The sequence below is a fragment of the Lactuca serriola genome, chromosome 8 (assembly GCF_051521515.1).
Source record: "Lactuca serriola cultivar US96UC23 chromosome 8, Lser_US96UC23_V15, whole genome shotgun sequence".
Classification (NCBI taxonomy): domain Eukaryota; kingdom Viridiplantae; phylum Streptophyta; class Magnoliopsida; order Asterales; family Asteraceae; genus Lactuca; species Lactuca serriola.
This window is the reverse complement of record NC_136415.1, coordinates 141,068,069-141,093,423: the sequence shown is the minus strand read 5'-3', so window position 1 is coordinate 141,093,423 and position 25,355 is coordinate 141,068,069. Positions and strand designations below refer to the sequence as shown.

At 32.5% G+C, this 25,355-nt stretch overlaps 1 protein-coding gene across 1 annotated transcript; it reads left to right on the top strand.

Annotated features, from left to right (window-relative positions):
• Window positions 1-22,203: 22,203 nt before the first annotated feature.
• LOC145070716 (hyoscyamine 6-dioxygenase-like) lies at window positions 22,204-24,671 on the top strand. Its single transcript, XM_079017672.1, has 4 exons — window positions 22,204-22,449; window positions 22,818-23,068; window positions 23,749-24,067; window positions 24,269-24,671. Exons 1-4 carry the CDS (start codon window positions 22,243-22,245, stop codon window positions 24,515-24,517), a joined length of 1,026 nt encoding a protein of 341 aa, XP_078873798.1. The 5' UTR covers window positions 22,204-22,242; the 3' UTR covers window positions 24,518-24,671.
• The last annotated feature ends 684 nt before the right edge of the window (window positions 24,672-25,355 follow it).

The window sequence follows — 25,355 nt, the reverse complement described above, 5'->3', positions numbered from 1 at the left end:
TCCGCTGAGTGCGATTTACCTTAAGTCTGATGTGAGTTTCTTTACTGTATATGTGGGTCGAAGGCACTAAGGTCGACCCACTAGTTCATTATGTAGTATGATGATTGTCTTTGTAACAATTGTCAATTATGTCTGTATTTGCTTGACGACTCTATGATTCTTGTTATGATATTATATGGTAGTGTTAGGGGTTAAATAGACCGAAAGGGATTACAAGCACTCATATATGCTTGACAGTATCTGGTTGAAATAGACCGAAGGGGATTGCAAGCACCTATATATGCTTTACAGTATCCGATTGAAATAGACCAAAAGGGATTACAAGCACCCAAATATGCTTGATAGTATCTGGTTGAAATAGATCGAAGGGGCGTGCAAGCACCCATATATGCTTGATTGTATGTTTGTATGGTATGTGGTATTTTAGGGGAACTCACTAAGCTTTGTGATTGTAGTTTTCAGTTTATGTTTCAGGTACTTCCAGTTCGAAGGAGAATGGCTCGATCTGATCGCACCACATCACCCTACGATTTCCGTATTTTGAGATTTTGGGAATTTGTACTCTGATAACATGTTGCTATGATACACTTTTGACTGTTTTGCTATGAGTATCGTATGTTTTGAATGAATTTTAAAACAAAATTTTATCTGTATTTTTGGGATGTTACACGCCACCACCGTATTCATATATGAATAATCACTTTCGTAATACTTATTCATATATGAATATACATATTCATATATGAATACACTTATTCATAAGTATTCATAAATGAATATGATCTGTTCCATAGAGTGCTTAAGCGGCATATTCGAAATGAGTGGTACAGATTCATTTCCTCGTTTTCAACCTTTTTTTTTCTCTCAATTGAACTCTCATCTCTCTCTCTCTCTCTCTCTATATATATATATATATATATATATATATATATATATATATATATATATATATATATATAGGGTTAGGATCAAATGTGAATCATATGTATTGTGTGAATGTATGACGAAATTATGACCATTAAATTTAAAAGAATTAATAGTTGTGATCTTAGGCTACATGGAATAACATTTACTATATAATTGGACTTAATTAATTATATAGGCAAAGTTGACATTTTTTTTAAAGAGAAAAAATTATTATTCTCTATATTTTAGGCAACTAATTCAATTTAATTAATAAAAATCAATGAAATCTAGGATTTTATTCAAAATATTCATATTAAATTAGATTTTTTATTCAATATGTTCAAATTTGTTTTCCTGTTCATTCTCTTAGATTTTTCTTTCATTATTTTTAGAGATTCTTAAAGAATACTAATGCATATTTTCATGAATAATAACTTACATCAAAATAATAAATTTTTTATTACAACATACAAATGCAAGAATAAGCATTCTTGAATAATATATACGAATTGCATTCATTATGTCTCAAATTCCAACCATTCTTAGAAAAAATGAATGAGAAAGAATGAGATAGTGTGAAAATAAGTGAGTAAAAATTAATAATGATATATAATTCCACAATTCACATGCATTCTTAAAGAATAAAACTAAATTTAATACATTCTCAAAATATGATACAAGTACATTCTATAAGATTTAAAAAATAACTAGTAATATTGTTTCTCGGATCGATAACGATTACAACATGCATCACCATTCTCTCATGTTATGTTATATACCTGCATAAAAATGCCACTGTCAAGATTTCATCTTCCCAAACCATTATCCCATTATCATCGACCATTGTTAATTCTTTGAGAATCAAAAATCATTCTTTAAGAATCAAAAGATAATTCTTTAAGAATGCTTTAACTAATAAAAATATTAATATGCTCTTAAACTTCTCCAAATACGGTCTGAATACTGGTAAATCTTTTTTTACATTTGATAGCTTTTTTGGTAATCTCTGATGAAAAGGTTTTGATAAAAAACTTCTTATTGATAGCTTGGCTTGAGCTTGATATCATTTTTTTCTTCACATACAAACACTTAGCTCCCAAATTTGAAAAGTTTCATATCATTTTTGCTTATTTCAATTTGATCAAAAAGAATACAAAATTTAATATTATTATTTTGCAAATTAACAGTTCTAATACATATCGTAAAAATAAGAAATATGAAAACTACTAACGTGGGTTTGCTGATCTACAAATATTTGTTAAATATCGTTAATGCAAAAAGAAAAAATGGAGAGTGGGAATATTGAGACCTTGACAAAGTAAGAACATTATGAAGGGGATGAGGAAAAACAGAAAAATGAGCGCGATGTTATAAGGCTCGTGTGAGCACCTGCAAAAAAAGAACATCATGAATAAACAATAACACACCAAGAAATCATAAATCTAAAATATCAGACTAATAATCAACAATAACACAACTTATTGCGGCGATGATTACATATGATTGCATTTGTGATCAGGAATGGTGGAGAGGTTAGAGTGTGTGGGTGGTCGAGAATGACGGAGTGACCGATGATTGCCGCTTATCAATGATGGCGAAGAGACTGGCGATTGCGCCGGTGATCGAAAATGATCGACAAACACTCAATTATGAAATCGCTGATGATGTAAAAGCAGATCCGACGTCGTTTCCATTTTATGTCTCTAGGGGATGGTTGTTGTCGCTAGGTGAAAATAATTAGGTTGAATAATGAGTATTACAAGATAATAGGTGGATGGTTAGGAAATTAATTAGTTTACCATAATTAAATATAACCAAACTTACAATTATCCATTTTAGAATTAGTTACGCATTCACGCAATAGATATAATTTTTATATGAACCTAATTCTCTCTCTCTCTCTCTCTCTATATATATATATATATATATATATATATATATATATATATATATAAGGGTGAGATCGTTTGATAACTCATTGTTTCCCGAGAACCCGAGAACTAAAGGTGGAACATTACATCAAAATTAAGTCATTAAGAGCATGATCGTCATCTTACCGATCTCATTTAATGTTTAATTTTTTTGTTATTGGAAATATTAATAAAATGTTCTACATATTAACATAATAAATCAAATTTCAGATTATTTTTTTATAACACTTTTTGATTTTTTTTTAAAATGGAGATTTTTATTTTAATTTTTCAAAAAACATGAATTTTTTTAAAAAAATATATAAACAAATATTTTAGAAAAACTGCATTTAAAAAAAAACTGCAACTTTTAAAAAAAACTACTTTTTTAAAAAAAAACTGTATTTTTAAAAAAGTTAATTTTTTAAAATCAGTAATTTAAAAAAAGCAAGAATATTTAAGAAAAGACTCTAATTTTTTTAACAAAAAAATCAACGTTTTAGGTGCATATATTCATATTTTTTTCCAATGCATATATACATATTTCTTATACTATAATATTCGTAAGTAAATCATAAAATATCTCATTTTTATTAATCAATCTAGAAATATAATAGTACAGGTATTTTATTTGATCCAAAATAAAATATAAAAAATAAAAAATGCTACAAAGATTACAATGTTGTCATTTCCTCATATCAAGATTTTCATATTTTCTTTAATTTATAACTTTTCACATCTTCAATATTTTCCACAAATTTTTCAAAATTTACAATAAAATACAAAAAAACTGATTAATGCAAGAACACTCACAAAAATGCACATGTATTTATATCATGTAAGATTCACATGTGATTATATCATATAAGAGTCACATGTGAATATGTAATATGATATTCACATGTGATTGTATATTTTAAGATTCAAATGTGAAATTCAAAAGAAAATTTTAAAAAATAGTTAACGAAGAACACACACACAAAATGCATGTGTGCATATAAACGTAATTCATATGTGATTCATTTGTGATTTATATGTGAATCACATGTAATTCATATGTTATTCACTTGTGGTTTACATGTGAATCACATGTAATTAATATGTGATTCACTTGTAATTTACATGTGAATTACATGCGATTAATATGTGAATTACATGTGAATCACATGTAACTCATATGCGATTCACTCGTGATTTACATGTGAATTACATGTGATTCATATGTGAATTACATGTGAGTCACATGTAATTCACATATGAATCACTTGTAATTCACATGTAAATCACAAGTGAATCACATATGAATTACATGTGATTTAAATGTGAATCACATGTTATTCATATGTGATTCACTTGTAAATCACATATGAGTTACATATAAATCACATGTAATTCATATGTGATTCACTTGTGAATTACATGTGAATCACATGTAATTCATATGTGAATTACATGTGAATCACATATAATTCATGTGTGATTCACTTGTGATTTACATGTGATTCATATGTGAATTACATGTGAATCACATATAATTCATGTGTGATTCACTTGTGATTTACATGTGATTAATATGTGAATTACATGTGATTCACATGTAATTCATATGTGATTCATTTGTGAATTACATGTGAATCACATCTAATTCATATGCGAATTACATATGAGTTACATGATTTTATGATTATTCAAGGGATTTAATTGTGAAAAATAGTTTGGTCAGTGCATCCTATTTGGCATCATTTGTATCTTAAAATCTCTTTATTCATCATCATTTTCTATATAAACTTTTTAATATTATGTGATAATTACCTGAAATCCAAGAAATCTGCAATTGTAGAAAGCTCTCACAACTACAACTTGATAGGAACCTGAATGGAAAAGTTGGTAAGAACAATTAAAAAAAACATTAGGATAAACCATCTAGGGGATAGTTATGTTTAAGTAATAAGTATGTAGCTATGCAAATGTAAAATTATAGTTAATTTTTATCCTACTTGATCACAAAAACAACCAAATGACTTTTACATATATAAACCGAATAGGATGAAAGCAACATAACAGTTACATATATATATTTGAGCTTACATAAAAATTAAAAAATTAGCATCCTTTTGCAAAAGACTTAACTTGTGCCAAAGGTGAAATGAAAATAATGATATTTTGGTACAAATAACACATTTAGAATCTGGTTAGAAACTGAAAGGCAGAGGCAACAGTTGTTTATTTCAATGAAAGATAGTCAAGTGCTACTTCTATATCTAAAAACACAAGTTGCAGAAATGTAGAAAATAATTGTAAAACATAATAATCTTTCTTTATGGAAACAAAAGAGATATTTAGGGAAATTGTTTATTACCTAAGAATCAAGATCTGGGAGTTGAGATATTACTAGAATAACAACACCTGGTTTACAAGACTCCTCCATATAAGATGGTGGTGATCTGATTCCCATTCTAATCGCATGTTGTTTATAGGTGAAAATGAGAAGACATGTGGTAGCATTTCTGATAACCCATGAAGACTGGGGAAGCTATGAGCACATATGTTATGATTATGAACATATGGAGGAGAATGTGACCAGATTATAGGGTTTAGATGATGATGATTATGGAAGGTGTTAATGTTATAAGGTGAACCCATTAACACGTGTTCCATTTGTGGGATGTATGGATTCAACATATTATAGAAACCTTCATGGCTGATGGGTAGTGATTGATGATGGAAAGTTGGGTGTTCACAGGGAATTGAAAAGTCTGAACTGATTTAAATTTGATAAGTGTTATTAAGTCCTTTATCAATTGCAGGATTATGTTGAGTGAAATATCATTTAGAATTTTCTTCCATTTCCATTCCTCCACTACTGTTGAAAATATCAAAATCTTCATCATCGCCATTGACAATAGTAGTACTAGTAGTAAAACCCAATTCATCAAGCACCCCGGAGAAGAGATTAATGTTACAAATTCAGATGTTGTTATTCTAGTAGTATCTCCTAATTCCATTATGTCATCTCCACATGTTGTTATCAGAAATGCTCTTTTTTATATGTTCAACCCTGGGCCATGTAAAACCAGTGTGAATTTTCAACTGTGGATTGTATTATGGTACAGGATTTGGAATTGATCCAAGAACAACAAGGCAGCAACAACAACAACCATGGAAGTTGGGACCCACCTCTACATAATAAAAGTGTTGCTTCAACAAATAGAAGAAGAGAAACCAAAACCAATGATGGATGTTTGAACCTGAATGGTGTTGGAATAGTGTCTAAGGCTGTAACTATATCCGGTTGTGCATGGTCCTTTTGGGTTGCCTTCACCATAGCAACGTGATAGGATGATTTATTAAGAGAGAATAAATATTATTAATATATTATGGGAATAATATAATGAATAATATATTTGTTATTTGATTAATATAAGTCATAGAATTAATTAGAATTAATTTGGTGACTTAAAGAGATTAATTAAATAAAGGGGTATAAACTGTCAATTGTTTGATAGTTAAGCTTTAAACTGTAAATCCATTTGGATATACTATGGACGAATTCTAAGAGGATTAGGATAGCTAAAATCGTCCATTAGAGTTATCTAGGAATGGATTTGGATAGCCTTAAGAGAAGATTATCTGATAGGGACTTATCTGTAATCCTTAAGGAGTCTACAAGTATAAATAGACCCCATGGCATAGGGAATTCGACACTTCTGAAAAAGCAAGAGAACTCTGGTCGAAATTCCTCCCCTCTCCTCTCTCCTAAATCATTCTCCTTGCTATTGGTGTTTGTAAGCCATTAGAGGAGTGACATTTGTGACTCTAGAAGCTCCAAGACCTCAAGATCAACAAGGAACTCAAAGGTATGATTCTAGATCTGTTTCAATGTCCTTGTTTAACCTAATTAGTAATTAGAAGTCTTGGATTCAAAGCATGTTTATTAGAAAGCCTAGATCCAAGCATTAGGGTTTTGCATGCGCACATAGGAAAGTTCTTATGGCTAAAACCCATCAGTGGTATCAGAGCCTAGCTTGGTTTTCTGTAAATTGTTGCTTGATTAACTGAAACAAACCTGCAAAATTCGAATTTTTGGTTTCTGAGTCATGGACTCGGCGAGTCTCAAAGTGGACTCGGCGAGTAGGCCTGACTCGGCGAGTCCATTTGTGCACTCGGCGAGTCCAGGCGTCAGGAATGGCCAGATTCGGGATTTCTTTGTGTTTATCTTATCTTAACTTACCATAAAATAATTAGATCAATATTAATTCGTTTTTCTGATAAATATGACTATTATCTTGATCTAGTTAAGGGTAATTATCAACTAATTAAATATTTAATTTCCTTATATGATAATTAATTAATTATTTTAATTATTTTGGTAATTATCTTAAAAAGAAATCTTGAATAAATCAAATATAGATAATTAGGATATTAATTGTTAATTGGAATTATTTGTTATTTGATCCTCCATGTTTTAAATGTTTAAAACCTACCCTCATGTTTTGAAATTTACTTTTGTGATTAAAAGCTTTAATTTAGACAACTTAAATTTCAAGCCCTAGTTTTTAAAAGTTTTAAAATACAACCCTATACTAATATGATATTACTAGAATAATATATATATATATGTATAACTAAATGCTAGTCTTACCGTTAGTAGGCCTCATTCACGAAGCCGATCTATAAGGTGGGTATAAGGTTGCGGCCTATAAAATGGCGCTTAATGGGTGTACACTCTCACCTACCGCTCGCTTGATTGGTGGAGGGTCGTTAGCCGAACGGGTAGGATAGGGCAACCTCATCCTCTCATTAAAAGTATAATAAGAAATATAAATTAACTACACATATTTTAAAATTTCCCAATCCTAGTTACTTTAGGAAAAGTGAATTGATGCAATCCCATGAAATTACACTTTGCACCTTGCTAAGATGTTAGTGGAGCGTGTGTGGTTTATCGGCACACTAATTGGTTCTAAGCGAAGGTGGCAAAGGGTGATTCGTTGTTTATCATAGTTCGATGGAGCGTGTGTGGTTTACCGGCACATCGAATAGGTGATTGTTACAATGAAGGCGCCATGTGAATTTGCATGGTAATTCACACCCGCTTTGTGATCCTCGGCATCCCAGTCACAAACAAGAGGGGCATATCGAGATTTAAACATGCCATTGAATAGTTTCAATGAATCTCATCCGAACCTAGGAATTCTCAAAAACACTTAGGACTAATAGTTTAAGTTTCGTGATGGAGAATTAGTGAATCGTCATTCACTTACCTTCAATTTATTTGCATGTTAGATTACGGCATCCCTTTTCTAGTATGTAAATGTTATTGTTGGATCCTAGCCCTAATTTTCTTATTGGGTGATAATTAGGGATTCATATTCTAATCTATCTTTGTCCTTTTCTAATTGTAGATGTCGAACGCAAACAACGCTGCTGCTAGTTCTTTCACATTGATGAGCCTTTGCCAAAAGGTCACCTTCGATGGAACGAACTTTAGCGAATGGATAAGATACATTCGCACCATTGCTCGCTATGAGGACAAAGAGTATGTCCTTGATGAGAAGCTCGAGAAAATCAACACCGAAATCGCTACTCCAGCCGAAATCACCACCTTTGAAACTCATGAGCGAGATGCAACGAAGGTACATTGCATCATGATCGCCACCATGAACTCCGAATTCCAAAAGTCCTACGAGGACATGTACCCGTACGAGATGCACCAAGACTTATTGGAAAGGTACCACCAAAACGCGAGACAAGAGAGGTACGAGATTTTCACTAACATGATTTCCGCGAAGATGGGTCATGGAGAATCTCTTACCGTGCACTTGCAAAAGATGCAAAGGTATGTCGACCGCCTTCGCAAGTTAAATGTTGACTTCGGTGAGGATTTGGCAATCGACATGGTGCTTCACTCTTTACCTCCGATGTACAACCAATTTAGGATGACCTATCACATGATCAAAGAAGAGGTCACCCTAAGCAAACTCCAAGGTCTCTTGAGGGTTGCTGAGAGCAACTTTAAAGACAAGTCTGTTGCACCTACTCCCAATCCGCCCGTTGCTCCTGTCTTGGCTATTGGACAAGGGAAGGGAAAGAAGAGGAAAGCTTCATCGAAGAACTATCGCAAGGTGAAAGCCCGAGATGGTGCCTCTTCTAGTGGGACCAAAGTTGATCCCGCCAAGCCCTGCTCTAACCCGAAGGAGGCAGAGTGTCACCACTGCCACAAGATAGGACATTGGAAGAGAAGCTGCCCGGATTACCTGCAAGCAATCAAAGAAGGAAAGATCAAGCCATCTTTCGCAGGTATATATACAATCAAATCTAACGATTCTAATCATGCTATTTCTTGGGTTCTTGATACCGGTTGTGGTTATCACATTTGTTCTAATGTGCAGGGACTAAGAAGAAGTAGGGATGTGGAGCAAGGAAGGATCAATCTAATCATGGGGAACAGAAGATCGTCGCCTGTAACCAAGATTGGAGTGTATTCCTTAGTGCTTAGGAATAGTTTAGTTTTAGATTTGAACAATTGTTGCTATTCGCCAGAAATGGCAAGAAACATCATTTCATTTCATGGTTTATTTAGACAAGGATTTAGATTTTCTTTTAATAATGAGAATGGTTCTATTTTGGCTTATCTAAATGGTGTCTTTTACTTTGAAGCTATACCATGTAATGGAATATATGAAACTGTTATGATTGTTGATGACTTTGGAAATGATGTTTTGAATATTGATTCTTCCACTAGTATGGATAAAGCTTCCTTGTGGCATTGTCGTCTTGGACATGTCAACAAGAAACGCATAGCCCAACTCCAAAAGGATGGAGTGTTGGAGTCATTCGACCTTAGGGAAGATGACACATGCGAGTCTTGTTTGCTTGGAAAGATGACTAAGTCGCCCTTCACAAGTACTTGTGAAAGGGGCGAGGGTCTATTGGACCTAATACATACCGATGTATGTGGACCGTTTAGATCAACCACGAAGGATGGGAACCGCTTCTATGTGACTTTTACCGATGACTATAGTAGATATGGGTATATCTACTTAATGAAGCAAAAGTCAGACACCTTTGAAAAGTTCAAAGAGTTCAAGAATGAAGTGGAGAATCAATTGGGCAGGAAAATCAAGATGCTTCGATCCGATCGAGGAGGAGAGTACCTAAGTCTTGAATTCCACGATTATCTCAAGGAGTGTGGAATAGTTTCGCAATTGACGCCTCCTAGGACACCGCAGTTAAATGGTGTGGCAGAAAGGCGTAATCGAACCTTATTGGATATGGTTCGCTCTATGATGAGTCGTGCTTCACTACCAATCTCTTTTTGGGGGTATGCCTTAGAGACTGCCGCCCATATCCTTAACCGAGTCCCTACTAAGAAGGTTGCCAAAACACCTCACGAGATGTGGACAGGGAAAGCTCCCTCGTTGGCACATATCAAGGTTTGGGGTTGCGAGGCTTTCGTAAGACGAGATACTCACGACAAGCTTGAACCTCGAAGTGAGCGATGTATTTTCATCGGCTACCCGCAGACATCCTTTGGATATCTCTTCTATAGACCGAAGGATAATGTTGTCTTCGTTGCGAGGAGAGGAGTTTTCCGAGAGCGAGAACTCATAAGCCAAGGAGACAGTGGGAGGCAAATCGAACTTGAAGAGATTCAAGAGTCGATGGATGAAGGAACCTCTACCGCTGGCACTCAACCCGAGGAGGAAACTCCGGTTGAACCAATTGACGAATCCTTACCTCTTAGACGTTCCGATAGAGTTAGAGTTCATCCCCAGTTCTATGGCTTTCATATTACTACCGAAGGGGACACGTATATTAGTGATGGTACACTAGTAAATCTTGATGAACCTAATAGCTACAAGGAAGCCATGGCAGGCCCGGAGTCTGTAAAGTGGAAAGAGGCAATGGATAGCGAGATCCAATCCATGTATGATAACCAAGTTTGGAATTTGGTTGATTACGTGCCCGGACGTAAGACCGTTGGGTGCAAATGGATCTTCAAGAAGAAGACCGACGTGGATGGGAACGTACACACATATAAAGCGCGATTGGTCGCGAAGGGCTTTACTCAAACTCCCGGAGTTGACTATGATGAGACCTTCTCACCAGTTGCGAAGATTAAATCTATTAGAGTGATGTTAGCAATTGCCGCATTTCATGATTATGAGATTTGGCAAATGGATGTCAAGACCGCTTTCCTTAACGGAAAGTTGGCTGAGGATGTTTACATGGCTCAGCCAGAGGGGTTTGTGGATCCGAAGCATCCGGATAGAGTGTGTAAGCTTGAGAAGTCCATTTATGGACTTAAGCAAGCATCTCGCAGATGGAATCTTTGTTACGATGAGAAAGTCAAAGAGTTTGGATTTGTACGAAGCGAAGACGAATCTTGTGTATATGTCAAAGCCAGTGGGAGTATAGTAAGCTTCCTCGTTCTATATGTCGATGACATATTACTCATAGGAAACGACATCCCGACTCTGCAGGAGGTAAAGTCCTGGCTCGGGAAGTGTTTCGCTATGAAGGACCTCGGAGAGGCCTCTTACATTTTGGGAATAAGGATAATAAGAGAAAGAAGTAAGAGACTAATTGGACTTAGTCAGAATACTTACTTAGAGAAGGTACTAAAACGTTTTAGTATGGAAAACTCAAAGAAGGGAGAACTACCGATACAAAGTAATGCCAAGTTGAGTAAGACTCAAAGTCCGAGTACCGAAGCTGAGATAGCAGAAATGAGCCGAGTACCATACGCTTCCGCAGTTGGCTCAATCATGTACGCTATGACTTGTACTCGCCCTGATGTAGCCTTCGCTTTGAGCATGGTTAGCAGATATCAAGGGAATCCTGGCAAAGCCCATTGGATAGCGGTGAAGAATATTCTTAAGTACCTTCGGAGGACGAAGGAATGGTTCTTAGTCCTCGGAGGAAGTGATGACTTGAAGGTGCGAGGGTATAGTGACGCCAGTTTTCAAACCGACAGGGACAACTACCGTTCGCAGTCGGGCTGGGTCTTTACCCTAAATGGAGGAGCAGTGACATGGAAAAGTTCCAAGCAGGAAACCGTAGCTGATTCAACGTGCGAATCAGAGTACATTGCAGCGAGCGAAGCGTCGAAGGAGGCAATATGGCTAAAGAACTTCATCGGTGATCTTGGAGTCGTACCTGCCATAAAGGAGCCAATGGAGATTTTCTGTGATAACGAAGGTGCGGTTGCCTTAACCAAGGAACCGAGGGATCATGGTAGATCAAGACATATCGACAGAAAGTATCACTTCATTAGACATCGTGTAGAAGAAGGACAACTCGTAGTTAAGAGGATATCATCAGAAGATAACCCAGCAGATCCGCTTACGAAGGGACTGAGTAGGGTTAAGCACTTGCAGCATGCTAGGAGTATTGGGCTGAAGGATGATATTAGCATAGATTAGATAGTATTAGAAACGTGTAATAGATAAATGTAATTGACATTTGATGATTAAATAAAGGAGTTTTATTTATGAGTAATGTTACTATCTTATGTTAATTGTTTAGCTATTGTTTCACTTTGCATGTTTTGACTTCCAGAATAATTGAAATTATTAGGAATAATAGAATTGTTCAAATGGTCCACAATCGTTCATATGTTGGAAGTAGATATGAAAGAAGATTGTCGTGAATTGGTGTGTAGAATGTCTAAATGGTGTTAGACATAGCAAAGGATTGCTGCAACGTTCATGAGTGCTTATGAACTAGTTTTGAGCATTGGAATAAACCCGCGCTTGCTGGAATCACCTTATGGAATAAGATAGAAAAGGTGATCGCAAGACGATAATATCATATAGTCTTAAAACTTAGATATATGGTTTATTATTTGTTAATTGATTGTACATTGATAATACGAAAACGCATCAGTAACTTGGTGTTATAAAACGTATTGTTGTGTATAGTTGGTAAATGAATAAGTAAATGCATATAAGTCGAAGTTTATCTGTAACTTTTATCTAATAAGGTAAAAGCGATATCTCGGCCGCTCGATGATTTGATTTGACTTATGTGCCGGGCCCGGTCAGAACTGAATTGATGTGTTCGATTAAGTTCTATGTCAAATAAATCAGAGATCGAGAAACCTAAATGCTTGACTAACCATTCCATAGGATTGTCAGCATGATATCTAACAGAGGACTGTACGTTCCCTTATCTAAAGGACAAGATTGATTAGATCAGAGTTGACAGCGTCTTTGAGAGCTACGATTGCAAACCAAATTGTACTTGTATAGTTACTAGACTTATCCAAGTGGGAGACTGTTGGAATAGTGTCTAAGGCTGTAACTATATCCGGTTGTGCATGGTCCTTTTGGGTTGCCTTCACCATAGCAACGTGATAGGATGATTTATTAAGAGAGAATAAATATTATTAATATATTATGGGAATAATATAATGAATAATATATTTGTTATTTGATTAATATAAGTCATAGAATTAATTAGAATTAATTTGGTGACTTAAAGAGATTAATTAAATAAAGGGGTATAAACTGTCAATTGTTTGATAGTTAAGCTTTAAACTGTAAATCCATTTGGATATACTATGGACGAATTCTAAGAGGATTAGGATAGCTAAAATCGTCCATTAGAGTTATCTAGGAATGGATTTGGATAGCCTTAAGAGAAGATTATCTGATAGGGACTTATCTGTAATCCTTAAGGAGTCTACAAGTATAAATAGACCCCATGGCATAGGGAATTCGACACTTCTGAAAAAGCAAGAGAACTCTGGTCGAAATTCCTCCCCTCTCCTCTCTCCTAAATCATTCTCCTTGCTATTGGTGTTTGTAAGCCATTAGAGGAGTGACATTTGTGACTCTAGAAGCTCCAAGACCTCAAGATCAACAAGGAACTCAAAGGTATGATTCTAGATCTGTTTCAATGTCCTTGTTTAACCTAATTAGTAATTAGAAGTCTTGGATTCAAAGCATGTTTATTAGAAAGCCTAGATCCAAGCATTAGGGTTTTGCATGCGCACATAGGAAAGTTCTTATGGCTAAAACCCATCAAATGGTAGGTAGTGAAGCATAATCGGCATGTTCTTAATCCTTTACTTGTCTTTCTTATTTACTAGATTATTCGAACACATGGCTGCTCCCCTTCCCCATGGATATTATTGTTGGCTGGTGGATGGCGTCTTGTTAGATTTCAGAAAAACAAATCATTGAAAATTTCCAGGTGATGAATGTAAATCAGTTTGTTAACTAGTTTCATTCAATCAAGAAACTATTGATATACAACCAGAGTAAAACTGGATCGATTAACGTTACAAATTCAATTATGATTCGAAAATGACTAAATTGATGGCATGAAACTGATCAAATGATCAATTATCAATAGAATCATAAAATCTAGTTAATCAAAGGCTCATCGTTGCTGATTTAAGGAAGAATACATACCTTGTGATGCTCAATTTTGGTGGCAGCACTGTGTACCCTCGCGCGTTCCACAAATTAACATCTGTAAGATTCAAATCGAGCATCTGCTTCGCGACTTCTTGATTACAATACACGTCTGCGTAATGTAAAATGAACGCTTCGTTTAAAGTGATGTTTGACTCGGTCAAAATTAGTTTAACGAGTTTGACTTTCTTGCAACCGAGGGCTTTTTGAATGCTTTTAATTTGTTTTTCACGTAATCGAGGGCTTTCTGTATGATTTTAATTCATTTTTCATGTAATCGATTTGGACATCGTCTTAATCGTTGCAATCGAGGGCTTTGCTTCGACTTTAACTTCTCAGGGTTAATTGAGGAGGTGAATCTGGTAATAGATGAATCAATGATGACCGGTAAAGGTTGATGACAGGGAGTGAGCAATGAAGATGTACGTGTATGTGTGTGTGTGAGAAGGAAAGAGGGATGATCAGACGATTGAAGAATTAGGGAGAAAAACAGACATCGATCGATTCAGTGGAGATAATGATCAGTACCATAAATGCCCTTCGATTAATTTTAGAGCCATACCCCATGTTTAATTTTTCCAATTATTTACAAAATTCCACATGTCATCTTGACATTCTATTATTTTGATCTAACGACATTTATTTGGTTCTTGGGTTCTCGGGAAACTATAGGTTCTCAAATGATCATTCCTCTCTCTCTCTCTCTCTCTCTATATATATATATATATATATATATATATATATATGATATAGATCCGGTAAGAATTTTTTTTTGGTAGGAAGGTAAGAAGTTTTTTTTCTACATATTTTTTTGGCGAACAAAAGAAATGAATCACTAGATGATTCATTTGTAAGATGATTCACAAGAAAAAATTCTCAAAATAACATCTTTATGATTCATTTTTAAGTAAATTAAGAAAAAATTCACTTTTATGACAATTTTAGTGAATAACAACAAAATCATTGTATAAATGAATCATCGAGATGTTTTTTTGAGAAATTTTTCTTGTGAATCATCTTACAAATGAATCATCTAATGATTCATTTTGTTTGTTTGCGAAAAAAATATGTAGAAAAAAACTTCTTACCTTCCTACCAAAAATTTTCTTCTTATTTGATCTTGACTCTCTCTCTCTCTCTCTCTCTCTATATATATATATATATATATATATATATATATATATATATATATATATATATAAGTAGAGGTTCATTTGAGACCACCTATATTTTGTGAGACATGAGGACCAAATCTTAACCTTTGATCAAAACTGATCTTATGGCTAAAAAATAACCCAAATTAAGGTGCCTAATTAAGTTTTTAGGGGAAGTTTAGTCAATGTTCTAATCATAATAACTAATCATGCTTTGTCTCCTATTCATCATTTAGGGTAACAAGATGCCATCCCATTCATCTGATGATTTTGTCAATCGCAACCAAATCGATCAAATCCTCCACAGAAAGTTATCGCTTTCAGCTGATGAAATCGCAACTAAAAGTATGATATTTAAGAACTTCAAGTTTCGATTGTTAGTCTATTCAACGATTTTCATCAGATCATCATCATCAGCAAATCGATCATCAATTGATATCGATTTCCAACAATTTTCAAGCTTTGATTTTTTACAATCAAATCTGTGATTTCAACAATTCATCATCATCTTAGATGACTTCTCAATTAGAGGCTTTGATTTCAGCTCTTAATAATCTGTTTCAAGATGTATTTTTTCCTGTGCATTCGAACACATATTACGTAAAGAAAAGCAAGCAACAACAACGAATCTTTGAGCTAATATGCATTCTTTCTATAAATTAATGAGGTATGTACAAAAAATTATTATTATTGAGCAAATTCTATTAAGCTAAAAATGCACTCTACCTGTTTGATGAAAGTCCTGAATGGATAATGAGTCTGATGTATCACTCCCTCCTTCCTACGACTTAAGTCATCTTTAAGAATATGTGTATACTTAAAAAATATGAGTCAAAATTGGTGCAAAATGATATAATGTTTGCTTCTCATATTAGCTTCACTACAGTTTTGTTTAAATATGATTTTTTTTTCAAACACAAAAGGTTGGAGATTGATTTTAGCATAATTTTTTTAAAATTTTGATAGAATTGTATATTATTATGATTAGAATAATAGTATGTTTTATGTTTTATTTTAAGTATCATGATGTATATTTATGCATGTTTGAAATATTTTAAAAGATTGGTACTTGCATCGTAGGGAAATATCTGACCATTTTGATGCTTGGAGCTTGGAACATATTTTATCATTGGTTTGCCTCTAAATGATTAAATCATATTCTTGTTGATATAAATGTTTTTCTTTTTCCATCATATTTAGACAAGAACACTAAATGGTGCATACATGAAAGATTAGTGTAATCATTGTAGGGAAATCTTAGACTATGTTGATGCTTGAAAGATGTTTCCTCATTGTTTTTATTATTTTGATTATATGAATGAAAGGTTTAGGTTAGTTACTATCCTCCTTGTAAATAACATGTGAAGTAAAAGATGAATTTAGACTAGTTTAGCATGAAACAGAAGTGGTACTTGGTCGCATTTCATCATATATTTTTTTTATATTACATAGTAAATAGTATATTATTCTGATTAGAATAATTGAAAAACATTACTCACATGTCCTTCTATATTCAGAAAATTAAGTTTAGTATACAATTTTGTAAATATTTATACAATAATTAATATTAATGGAATACTTTTTTGTAGGTCAAATTAATGATGGTGATGAATAATCACACTCAAGCAATGAAGTCATTTCAACTAATGATTATTTAGTTTGAATTTTGGATATTCTACATGTACATATATATAATGTTATAGTCTACTTTGATTTTTGTTTGTTGAGCTACTCAATTAGTTCCATATTTCGTTTAGAATATGATACATGCTATAGTGCACATATTTAATGATATAGTCTATTATTATATGTTCTATATTGATGATACTGATATCTCATTGAAGTGTATAATTCTATTTTTAATAATTTATAAGTGTAATATTCTAATACACGTTTATAAATGATGATGTAATTGAATGTGTTTTCTTAGTATGACTAATATTCTAGATTTGATTATTGTTATGTGTTATATTCTACATTGATATTTGTTGTTGATATAATCAAGTAGTGTTATATTTTAAAAAGCTCATTATGTATAAACCTCTGAAAAGTAACAACATATAACATTATTATAATAGAATGTTCTAAATATACTACACATTATTTCATGTAATAAATTAACTTATTTATTTAATAACCTATAACATAATTCTATTAGAATATTCTACATATACATTTATGAAAACAAATAACACATAACATTATTCTATTTGAATATTCTACATATACATATTATTTTTATTTAATAAATGAAATTATTTAACAAGAAACCTATAAATTATTCAATTAGATTATCAACATCATACATCATGCGTTAGATTCAAATGAGATGACCTTAATATTGTGAGGCCATGAGACCATGAGACCACAAGACCACATTTCTCTAGTGAAATATTCTAATATTTTAGTGTTTATAAAAATATAATATATGTAATATTCTAATGTTCTAAAACATATAACATTATTCAAAAAGAATTATTATACATGAACATACAACCTGTAAAATTATTCTATCAGAATATTCTACATATACATAGTAAATAAGTCTTATTAACATTTCATAAAACTATAAATTCATTTTTTTTGTAAAAAGGTCATTACATATAAATCTATAAAAATCAACAAAATTTAACACTATTCTAATAGAATGTTCTAAATGTCAAATTTTTTGAGACCTTAATGCCATTAGACCACTTTTCTCTAGTGAAATATTCTAATATTTCAATGTTCATAAAAATATAATATATTTAATATTCTAATATTCTAAAACATATAACATTATTCAAATAGAATTATTATACATAAACATACAACCTATAAAATTATTCTATTAGAGTATTCCTCATATACACAGTAAGTAGGTTTTATTAACATTACATATATCTATAAATTATAAAATTTTATTGTAATTAGGTCATTACATATTATGATATTAATCTATAAAAAGCAACATTTAACATTATTCTAATAGAATATTATAAATGTATAGAAAACATATAACATCACTCTATTAGAATATTGTACATGAACTATAACAAAAAATGAACATTTGATCATAAAAGCATGATATTTCAGATTGGTTAAAACATAACTATTTTTTAACCATAACTATTATTCTGTGAAACATTCAGTGGCCATTAAAACAACCATACATATTGTTCAAAACTAAAAAAAGATAACCAATATTCAAACAAACAAAACACTACCATGTCATTCATAATCAGAGACTTTCAAATATTCTAAACAAATCATTCACGTCCTTCCAGTATGTTTCTTCCATCGATCCATTCCCTCACCATTTTTAATGACCATCCTTATCAACCTTTCCCTATTACTTTGCTTCATCAGTTACTTTCTTATGGAATTGGAATTTGATTGGTCAAAGCATAACTATTTTGTATGCTTCTTATTCTGCAGAAAACCTTCTTTACCCAAGTCATATTTCATATTTCCACTTACTATTCCAGAATAAATTTCCATCTGTCGCATTAAGAACACATCAGAAACGCATTAAGAATACATCCGAATAAATTTCATTAGCTTTCAATGTGTATCAAACACTAATCCTAGCTATAGTAAATAATTTCAAAAATATTTCACTGAAACTACAATAAAGAAGTTCATTTCTAGCCCAAGCTATAGTGAATCAGGATCAAACACTAACCATAACTACAATATTAATTTTAGAAAAATAATTCCTAAATTAGAATAAATTGTTTAACAACTTCCTAAAGCCTATTACAAGAGATGATTCAGAATCTACATTATGCAAAATCTAAATTTGAATCAAATATTATCGAACTAAAACATAAAGAGATGAATTCAGTTATGTCAAGATAGAATAACAAATTCTCAAAATTTTAGTGTTGACTTATCAAAGTAAGCAGTAACATCTGGTTAATCAATAAAATAACATCTTAAATCAAATTTATGAAGTAACACCTAACTTTACAAATCATAATACCTAGAATATTAAGTTACTAAAAGACTATTTTACTAATATTTTTACTTCTGAATCAAATTAAGAAGTACCATATTACTTATCAAACTAGAATACTTAGAATATAAAATTATCAAACAACATTTCACTAAATATTTACTAGATAATCCAATTACCCAAACAAAATAACATCTAAAATCAATTTAGGAAGCAAGTTATGTTTGCATAACATTCTATCATTTTCAATAACAATTTTCTTGCAGAAAATATGAAATCAATACATAGTGCATTATGTTGAACACTTAGCAGGCAATCACTAAATTTACCAAACACCTAACTGACACTAAAAGTATGAAACTAATATGATAAACCAAACAAACTAAGATCTTGAATCAAATTATAATTCAAATTTCAAGAATATATCTACAGATTTTGTGAATAACTTCATTTATGCATAATAACATAGCTTGGATTGTAGATTTATTAACATTGAAATTGTTAACTGCCAAAAATGAGTCAATGGAATCTTTTATTACCTGATGAGAAGAATCCTTCCTCAACTAAGAATCATGAAAAGAAGTAGCAGTTGAAGGATTGGCAGAAACATGATTCAAGATCAGAATATGAACAAAAACGTTTAAAATCAAAATGATAGTGAATCAAAATCGATTTTTAAGGATTTATTGGGGGGTTTTGGAAGATCGGTGCAAAGTAGATTCAGAATGAGAAGAAATCTCATAGATGAATACATCAACTCATAATCACATACATATTATAAAATCGACAATTAGAATATTTTAACTCAAAATCACCCACAAATATAAAATCAAGAAGAAATTATAGTATTATACGTCATCTGGATTAACTCTTGATGCAAAATATGAATCCGATTCTGTAGAATGATCCATTTATTGTAAAACTAAACTTCGATTTCATTTGATTCAGGAATGTTGATGCTGAACTTGATCCGATTTTAGAATCAAAATAACAATGTTGAAATTCCGAATCAAAACGAAGTAGAAGATGTTGATGATCGAGATTGAATAAGACGAATTTTGGTGTTCGTATCGAGGTTACTTAGGGTTTTGCAGATCAGAATGAAGAAGATTGAAGAGGATATAAAATGTTTTTACGACCTGAATGAAATAGACAGTAAAATCCCCTTACTGCTCCTCCGCACCCTTATTCTAATCCTGAAGTTCTATTTAATTGCAAAAATGCCACCGTCTCCTTGTGCTTCTTTATTGTGTAATCTGATTTTATTTTAGAGTTAGATTATTCAAGATGAGTGGTCAAGATTTGGTTCCCTTGTCTCACAAAATATTATTGTTTCACATGAACTTAACCTTATATATATATATATATATATATATATATATATATATATATATATATATATATACTATCTTATAAAACAAATCCCACTATTTCTAAAAATAGATTGAATATAATAATATTATTTTTTTAAGACGTTCAAATCATTAAGCTAATAGTACAATTAGTCATCAATAAAATAATATTAAATTTTAACATGTGTTTTGAATCCTTATATTTCTCAACAAATTCTATCTCTTTCCCTGAATTTCGGATAATTCAAAATTTGAAACCATTAGAAAATACATGTTGATTCAAATATCCCTTCTGCAGATGACTCTTTCTTAACAGGTTTTTATTTTAATCCTTGTAATTGATTTCATCATTTTTAACTTTTTGTATTTTTATCTTATAAATATATTGGGTGAAGGCTTTATTATATCAGGTTTGTTCCTAAAAAGGTTTTTACTATGTTTCTTTAATGTGTTGGCTTTGCAGGTTCAAAGAACTCAACCAAGAGGCCCAGTCAGAGCATTGTATTATCATTAGTTTGTATATTTTGGCATCTTACTTTTGCAATAAAGAATGGTTAAACACAAGATTTGACATGATTAAGGTAGTTTGTATATTTTTCATCTTGTTTAGTCTAAAAATGAAACCTTTTTCATCATTGGTCCTTATACTATCAAGTTTCATCATATGGACTTCCTGATTACGGTGATTATTGTCTTTATTATAAGGTTCTATATAGATTTTGTTTAATATTTTAAGGTTTCGAGAACCTAAATCAATATGAATCCTTGAATTACATATCATCGTTGAAAATGTTTTAATTTGTGACCAAACTTGGTTTAAAATCACAATAAACAAGTTGACACCTGAGTATTTTGGCCTTCTCAAAGGCCTATTTATCGACTTTTGAATCACAACACCTGATATTCTAAAGGTTTATTTTTATTAACTATTATTTATATATTTTAGCATTTTACTTAGTAGGACATTAAATTAATAAAGGAATTAAGGAAAACGAAAAAAAAAGAGGACGATAAACAGTACAAGTGGTTTGGGTATGTATAAATGGAAGTAATAACCATTTAGGGGGTGTTTGACAAAAAAACTTATTGCTTATTAGTTTATTAGCTTATAAGTTAATAAATAAGTGTAGGGTAACTTATGAAAAAATGACGTATTAGAGGTTCTCCACCGGAATAAGTTATTTTAATCCAAACATTTTTTTAACTTATAATGATGTGAAACCTAATAAGTTGTTTTAAAAAAGCTTAGCCAAACACCCCCTTAATATGGTATGGTAATGCTCTTGAAAAATAGATGTCATTTAATATTCATTTCTCGAAGTGAACGCAAAATGATTTTAACTCTAAAGAGATCAAATTATTCGCTGCCCGCCGCTTTGCGCGGGTAGACGGCTAGTGTGTGTGTATATATATATATATATATATATATATATATATATATATATATATATATATATATATATATATATATATATATATATATAATATGTTGACTGTTGACCCATAACTTCTATCTCTAATATTAAGATCTAGACACCTACACTGTACAAGTCAGCCATGGAAAAGCTACTTTCAAGCTGGTCTTCAGCTGCCATATACTTGCCGGAAAACTATGTATTTCCCGTCCAGTCAAGACCTGGAGATGCGACGGTGCCCTTTTGCAACACTCTCCCCATGATCGATCTCAATACTGCATTTGCTGGTGGTCGACAGGATGCAGTGCAACAAGTTCTTGAAGCTTGTCAAGACTTTGGAGTTTTCCAGGTTTACGATCCGAGCTCAAAATCTTTTATCTTGTGATCAAGATTCGATTACTTGAATAAGGCCTGTTGTAATGATTTTATGAATATTTTTCTTAGAGCCCACACAAAAGGATGAGGCCTAATTACAGGTTTTCTTGGATCGAAGAGTTTTTGAACCAGATAATGACATCATCGAAATGGACCAATAGTCCCTAAATGAGCCAAACCTTTTACCATGGATTTTTCTTAGATCAGTTATGGATCATACTTACCGGGATTAAAAATCGGAACAGATCTTTTTCTTTTCACACTTTTTATGTCTTTTTCCTCATGCTTTTTTCTTTTTGTAGTGATAACTTTTTGAAATTGAAATGTGAAATATGAAAATAGGTGATAAACCATGGAGTTGATGAAGATCTAGTGATTGACACGATGAGGGTTGTCAAGGAGTTTTTTGACATGCCAAACGAGGACAAGGCTAACGTTTACTCAGAAGATCCAAACAAAAAATGTAGGCTCTACACGAGCACTTACGACTATGAGAACGAAAAGGTTCATTTATGGCGAGATAATCTTCGACACCATTGCCATCCTATAGACGAGTTCCTTCATTTATGGCCTCAAAAACCAGCTAGATATGGGTAAACTCGTCTTTTTCTTTTGCTATCGTGTTAAAGAAAAAAAAAGCTAAAGGTGTTTTCAATGTCTATTCTGAAATTGAGTATTATTAAAAATTCAACGGTGATAGAATGTGTTAATGAAGACGTAAATTATAATAAATCTTGAATAAAATAATCCCACCCTCTTCCATAGCAAAAAACCATTTCCCATATTTTCTTTTCTGGAAGCTGCATGGTTGCATCACAGCACACACACCAATGATCAGGTAATTCTTATTTATATAAAGAAAGTAGTTTTACAAGGCAAATGGAAGAAGTAATGAAGATAATTACAAGCTAACAATAGTGAGTTAGTGATAACATAATTTTTTTTATTTATGGGGGAGTGATATATAATGTACTGTTTATGAACGTGTAATGAAGTGTTTTTAATGAGTATAAAAATTGATAAATTACAATTTTCTGTGTAGTGACAATTTGTTTTTAACGAGTATAGGAGTATAAATTTGTCCATTTGGCCCTAACCCAAGGAATGATAGAATCATTTGAACATAGATTTTAAGAATTCGATGGAATTCCAATCCATCAATTTGTCAACCAAACAAGTCACCAAAGAAGTATTGCATTCCAATTCCTTTATAGAAATCCAAACAATCATGAGATTGCTTTTAATTAACAAACCATGATTTTTCCTTTTGAAGAGATGTTGTCAAGAAATACTCCCTTCAAGTGGGTGACCTGTCATCAAGAATATTGGAGCTAATATGTGAAGGACTTGGGCTTGGGCCTACGTATTTTGGAGACGGGCTTACTGGGGTCCAATTGTTTTCGGCTAATCACTACCCACCATGCCCCAATCCCAACTTGGCATTGGGCTTACCCAAACATTGTGATGCTAATCTCATCACTTTTCTTTTACAAGATGATATATCTGGGCTTCAACTCTATAGAAATGGAGAATGGCTTGGCATTGAACCCATCCCCAATGCCTTTGTTGTTATTCTTGGTCACCAAGCCCAGGTAATTTTTTTTCACATTTTTTCACATTTACCATATAAAATATAATCGATTGTAGTTACATGTATGTATTGAAACACATGTATACACAAAAAGAAAGGTTTGAGTGATTGACAATTGTAATGTATGGTATTTAGTTGTTTTAGTATTGAGAAAGGCTTGTCATATTTATTTCTTATGAAACTTTTGTTTACTGTATTGTAGGTTATTAGCAACGGGAAGCTGACAAGTCCAGAACATAGAGCAGTGACAAACTCAACAGATCATCGGACATCAATTGTCTACTCCATCAATCCAAAACCGGATAGCATCATAGAACCTGCTAAAGCTCTTATCAACGATTCTAATCCACCACTCTATCGAGCCTTTCAGTTTAAAGAATTTCTTAAAACCTATGAAGTGAAGAAAGATTACAATGAAGGTGCGTTAGAGGATTTTAAGATCAAAGCATGATATGACACGGTTAAAGACTTGCATATCTACATATTTTGTTCTGCGATGTTATAAATTTGACTCACAATCCTGTGACCCATTGCATATTTGCATGTGATATTCCATTTCAAATGCATGAAATTTTGCCATGGGTTTACATGGATTTTTTCTTAAACGGCAAGATGATATAAAAAGGAAAAAAAATATCAGTAGGAAACTGGCCCAAAAAGTTTTATAGTGAATCATCAAACTTTGTTAAGAAAACTTGTGGGAGAGAAGTATGATGTCTCAGTCACGCTGATGTGAAATTAACGTGAATCATTGCCAGTGATAACCCATCAACAAGAAGGGGTTTAATCCTTGCATCATAGAATTAATTGAAGTCTAGAATCAAAGATTCACTGTTAAATCATAATGATACCATGTCTACCTCAAACTAGGAGGTCAGGGACATGAACAACCCTTTGTCATTCAAGGTCCTGACAAGTATCTCTTACGCTGATGACTATGCAATCAGGGTAAGCCATTGGGTTATGCTCAATGTTTCAGCAGAACATGAGACTTGATGCATACGACAATCATGTTTCCAGAGACAGGGTCATGTAAAAATTGTAACAATGTAAATTTCAAAACAATTTTTCGCATTTTATAAAAACATAATTCATTTATTACTCATAAAAACACCATTGTTTAAAACTCAATTCATAACATATATAAATCCCAAGATCTAATAGCATAAAAATCCCGTGTGTGTACTGATCAGGCCGGCGCCTTCCCGCGATCCTCACTAGTACCTGAAACACATAACACATAACACTGTAAGCATGAAGCTTAGTGAGTTCCCCAAAATACCATATAT

Bases quoted from the DNA above. Each gene is read 5' to 3' on its own strand.
- LOC145070716 (XM_079017672.1), top strand. From the start codon at position 22,243: ATGGAAAAGCTACTTTCAAGCTGGTCTTCAGCTGCCATATACTTGCCG. The intron at 22,450-22,817 runs GTTTACGATCCG...ATATGAAAATAG, and splicing joins AAGACTTTGGAGTTTTCCAG to GTGATAAACCATGGAGTTGA. The intron at 23,069-23,748 runs GTAAACTCGTCT...TTCCTTTTGAAG, and splicing joins CAAAAACCAGCTAGATATGG to AGATGTTGTCAAGAAATACT.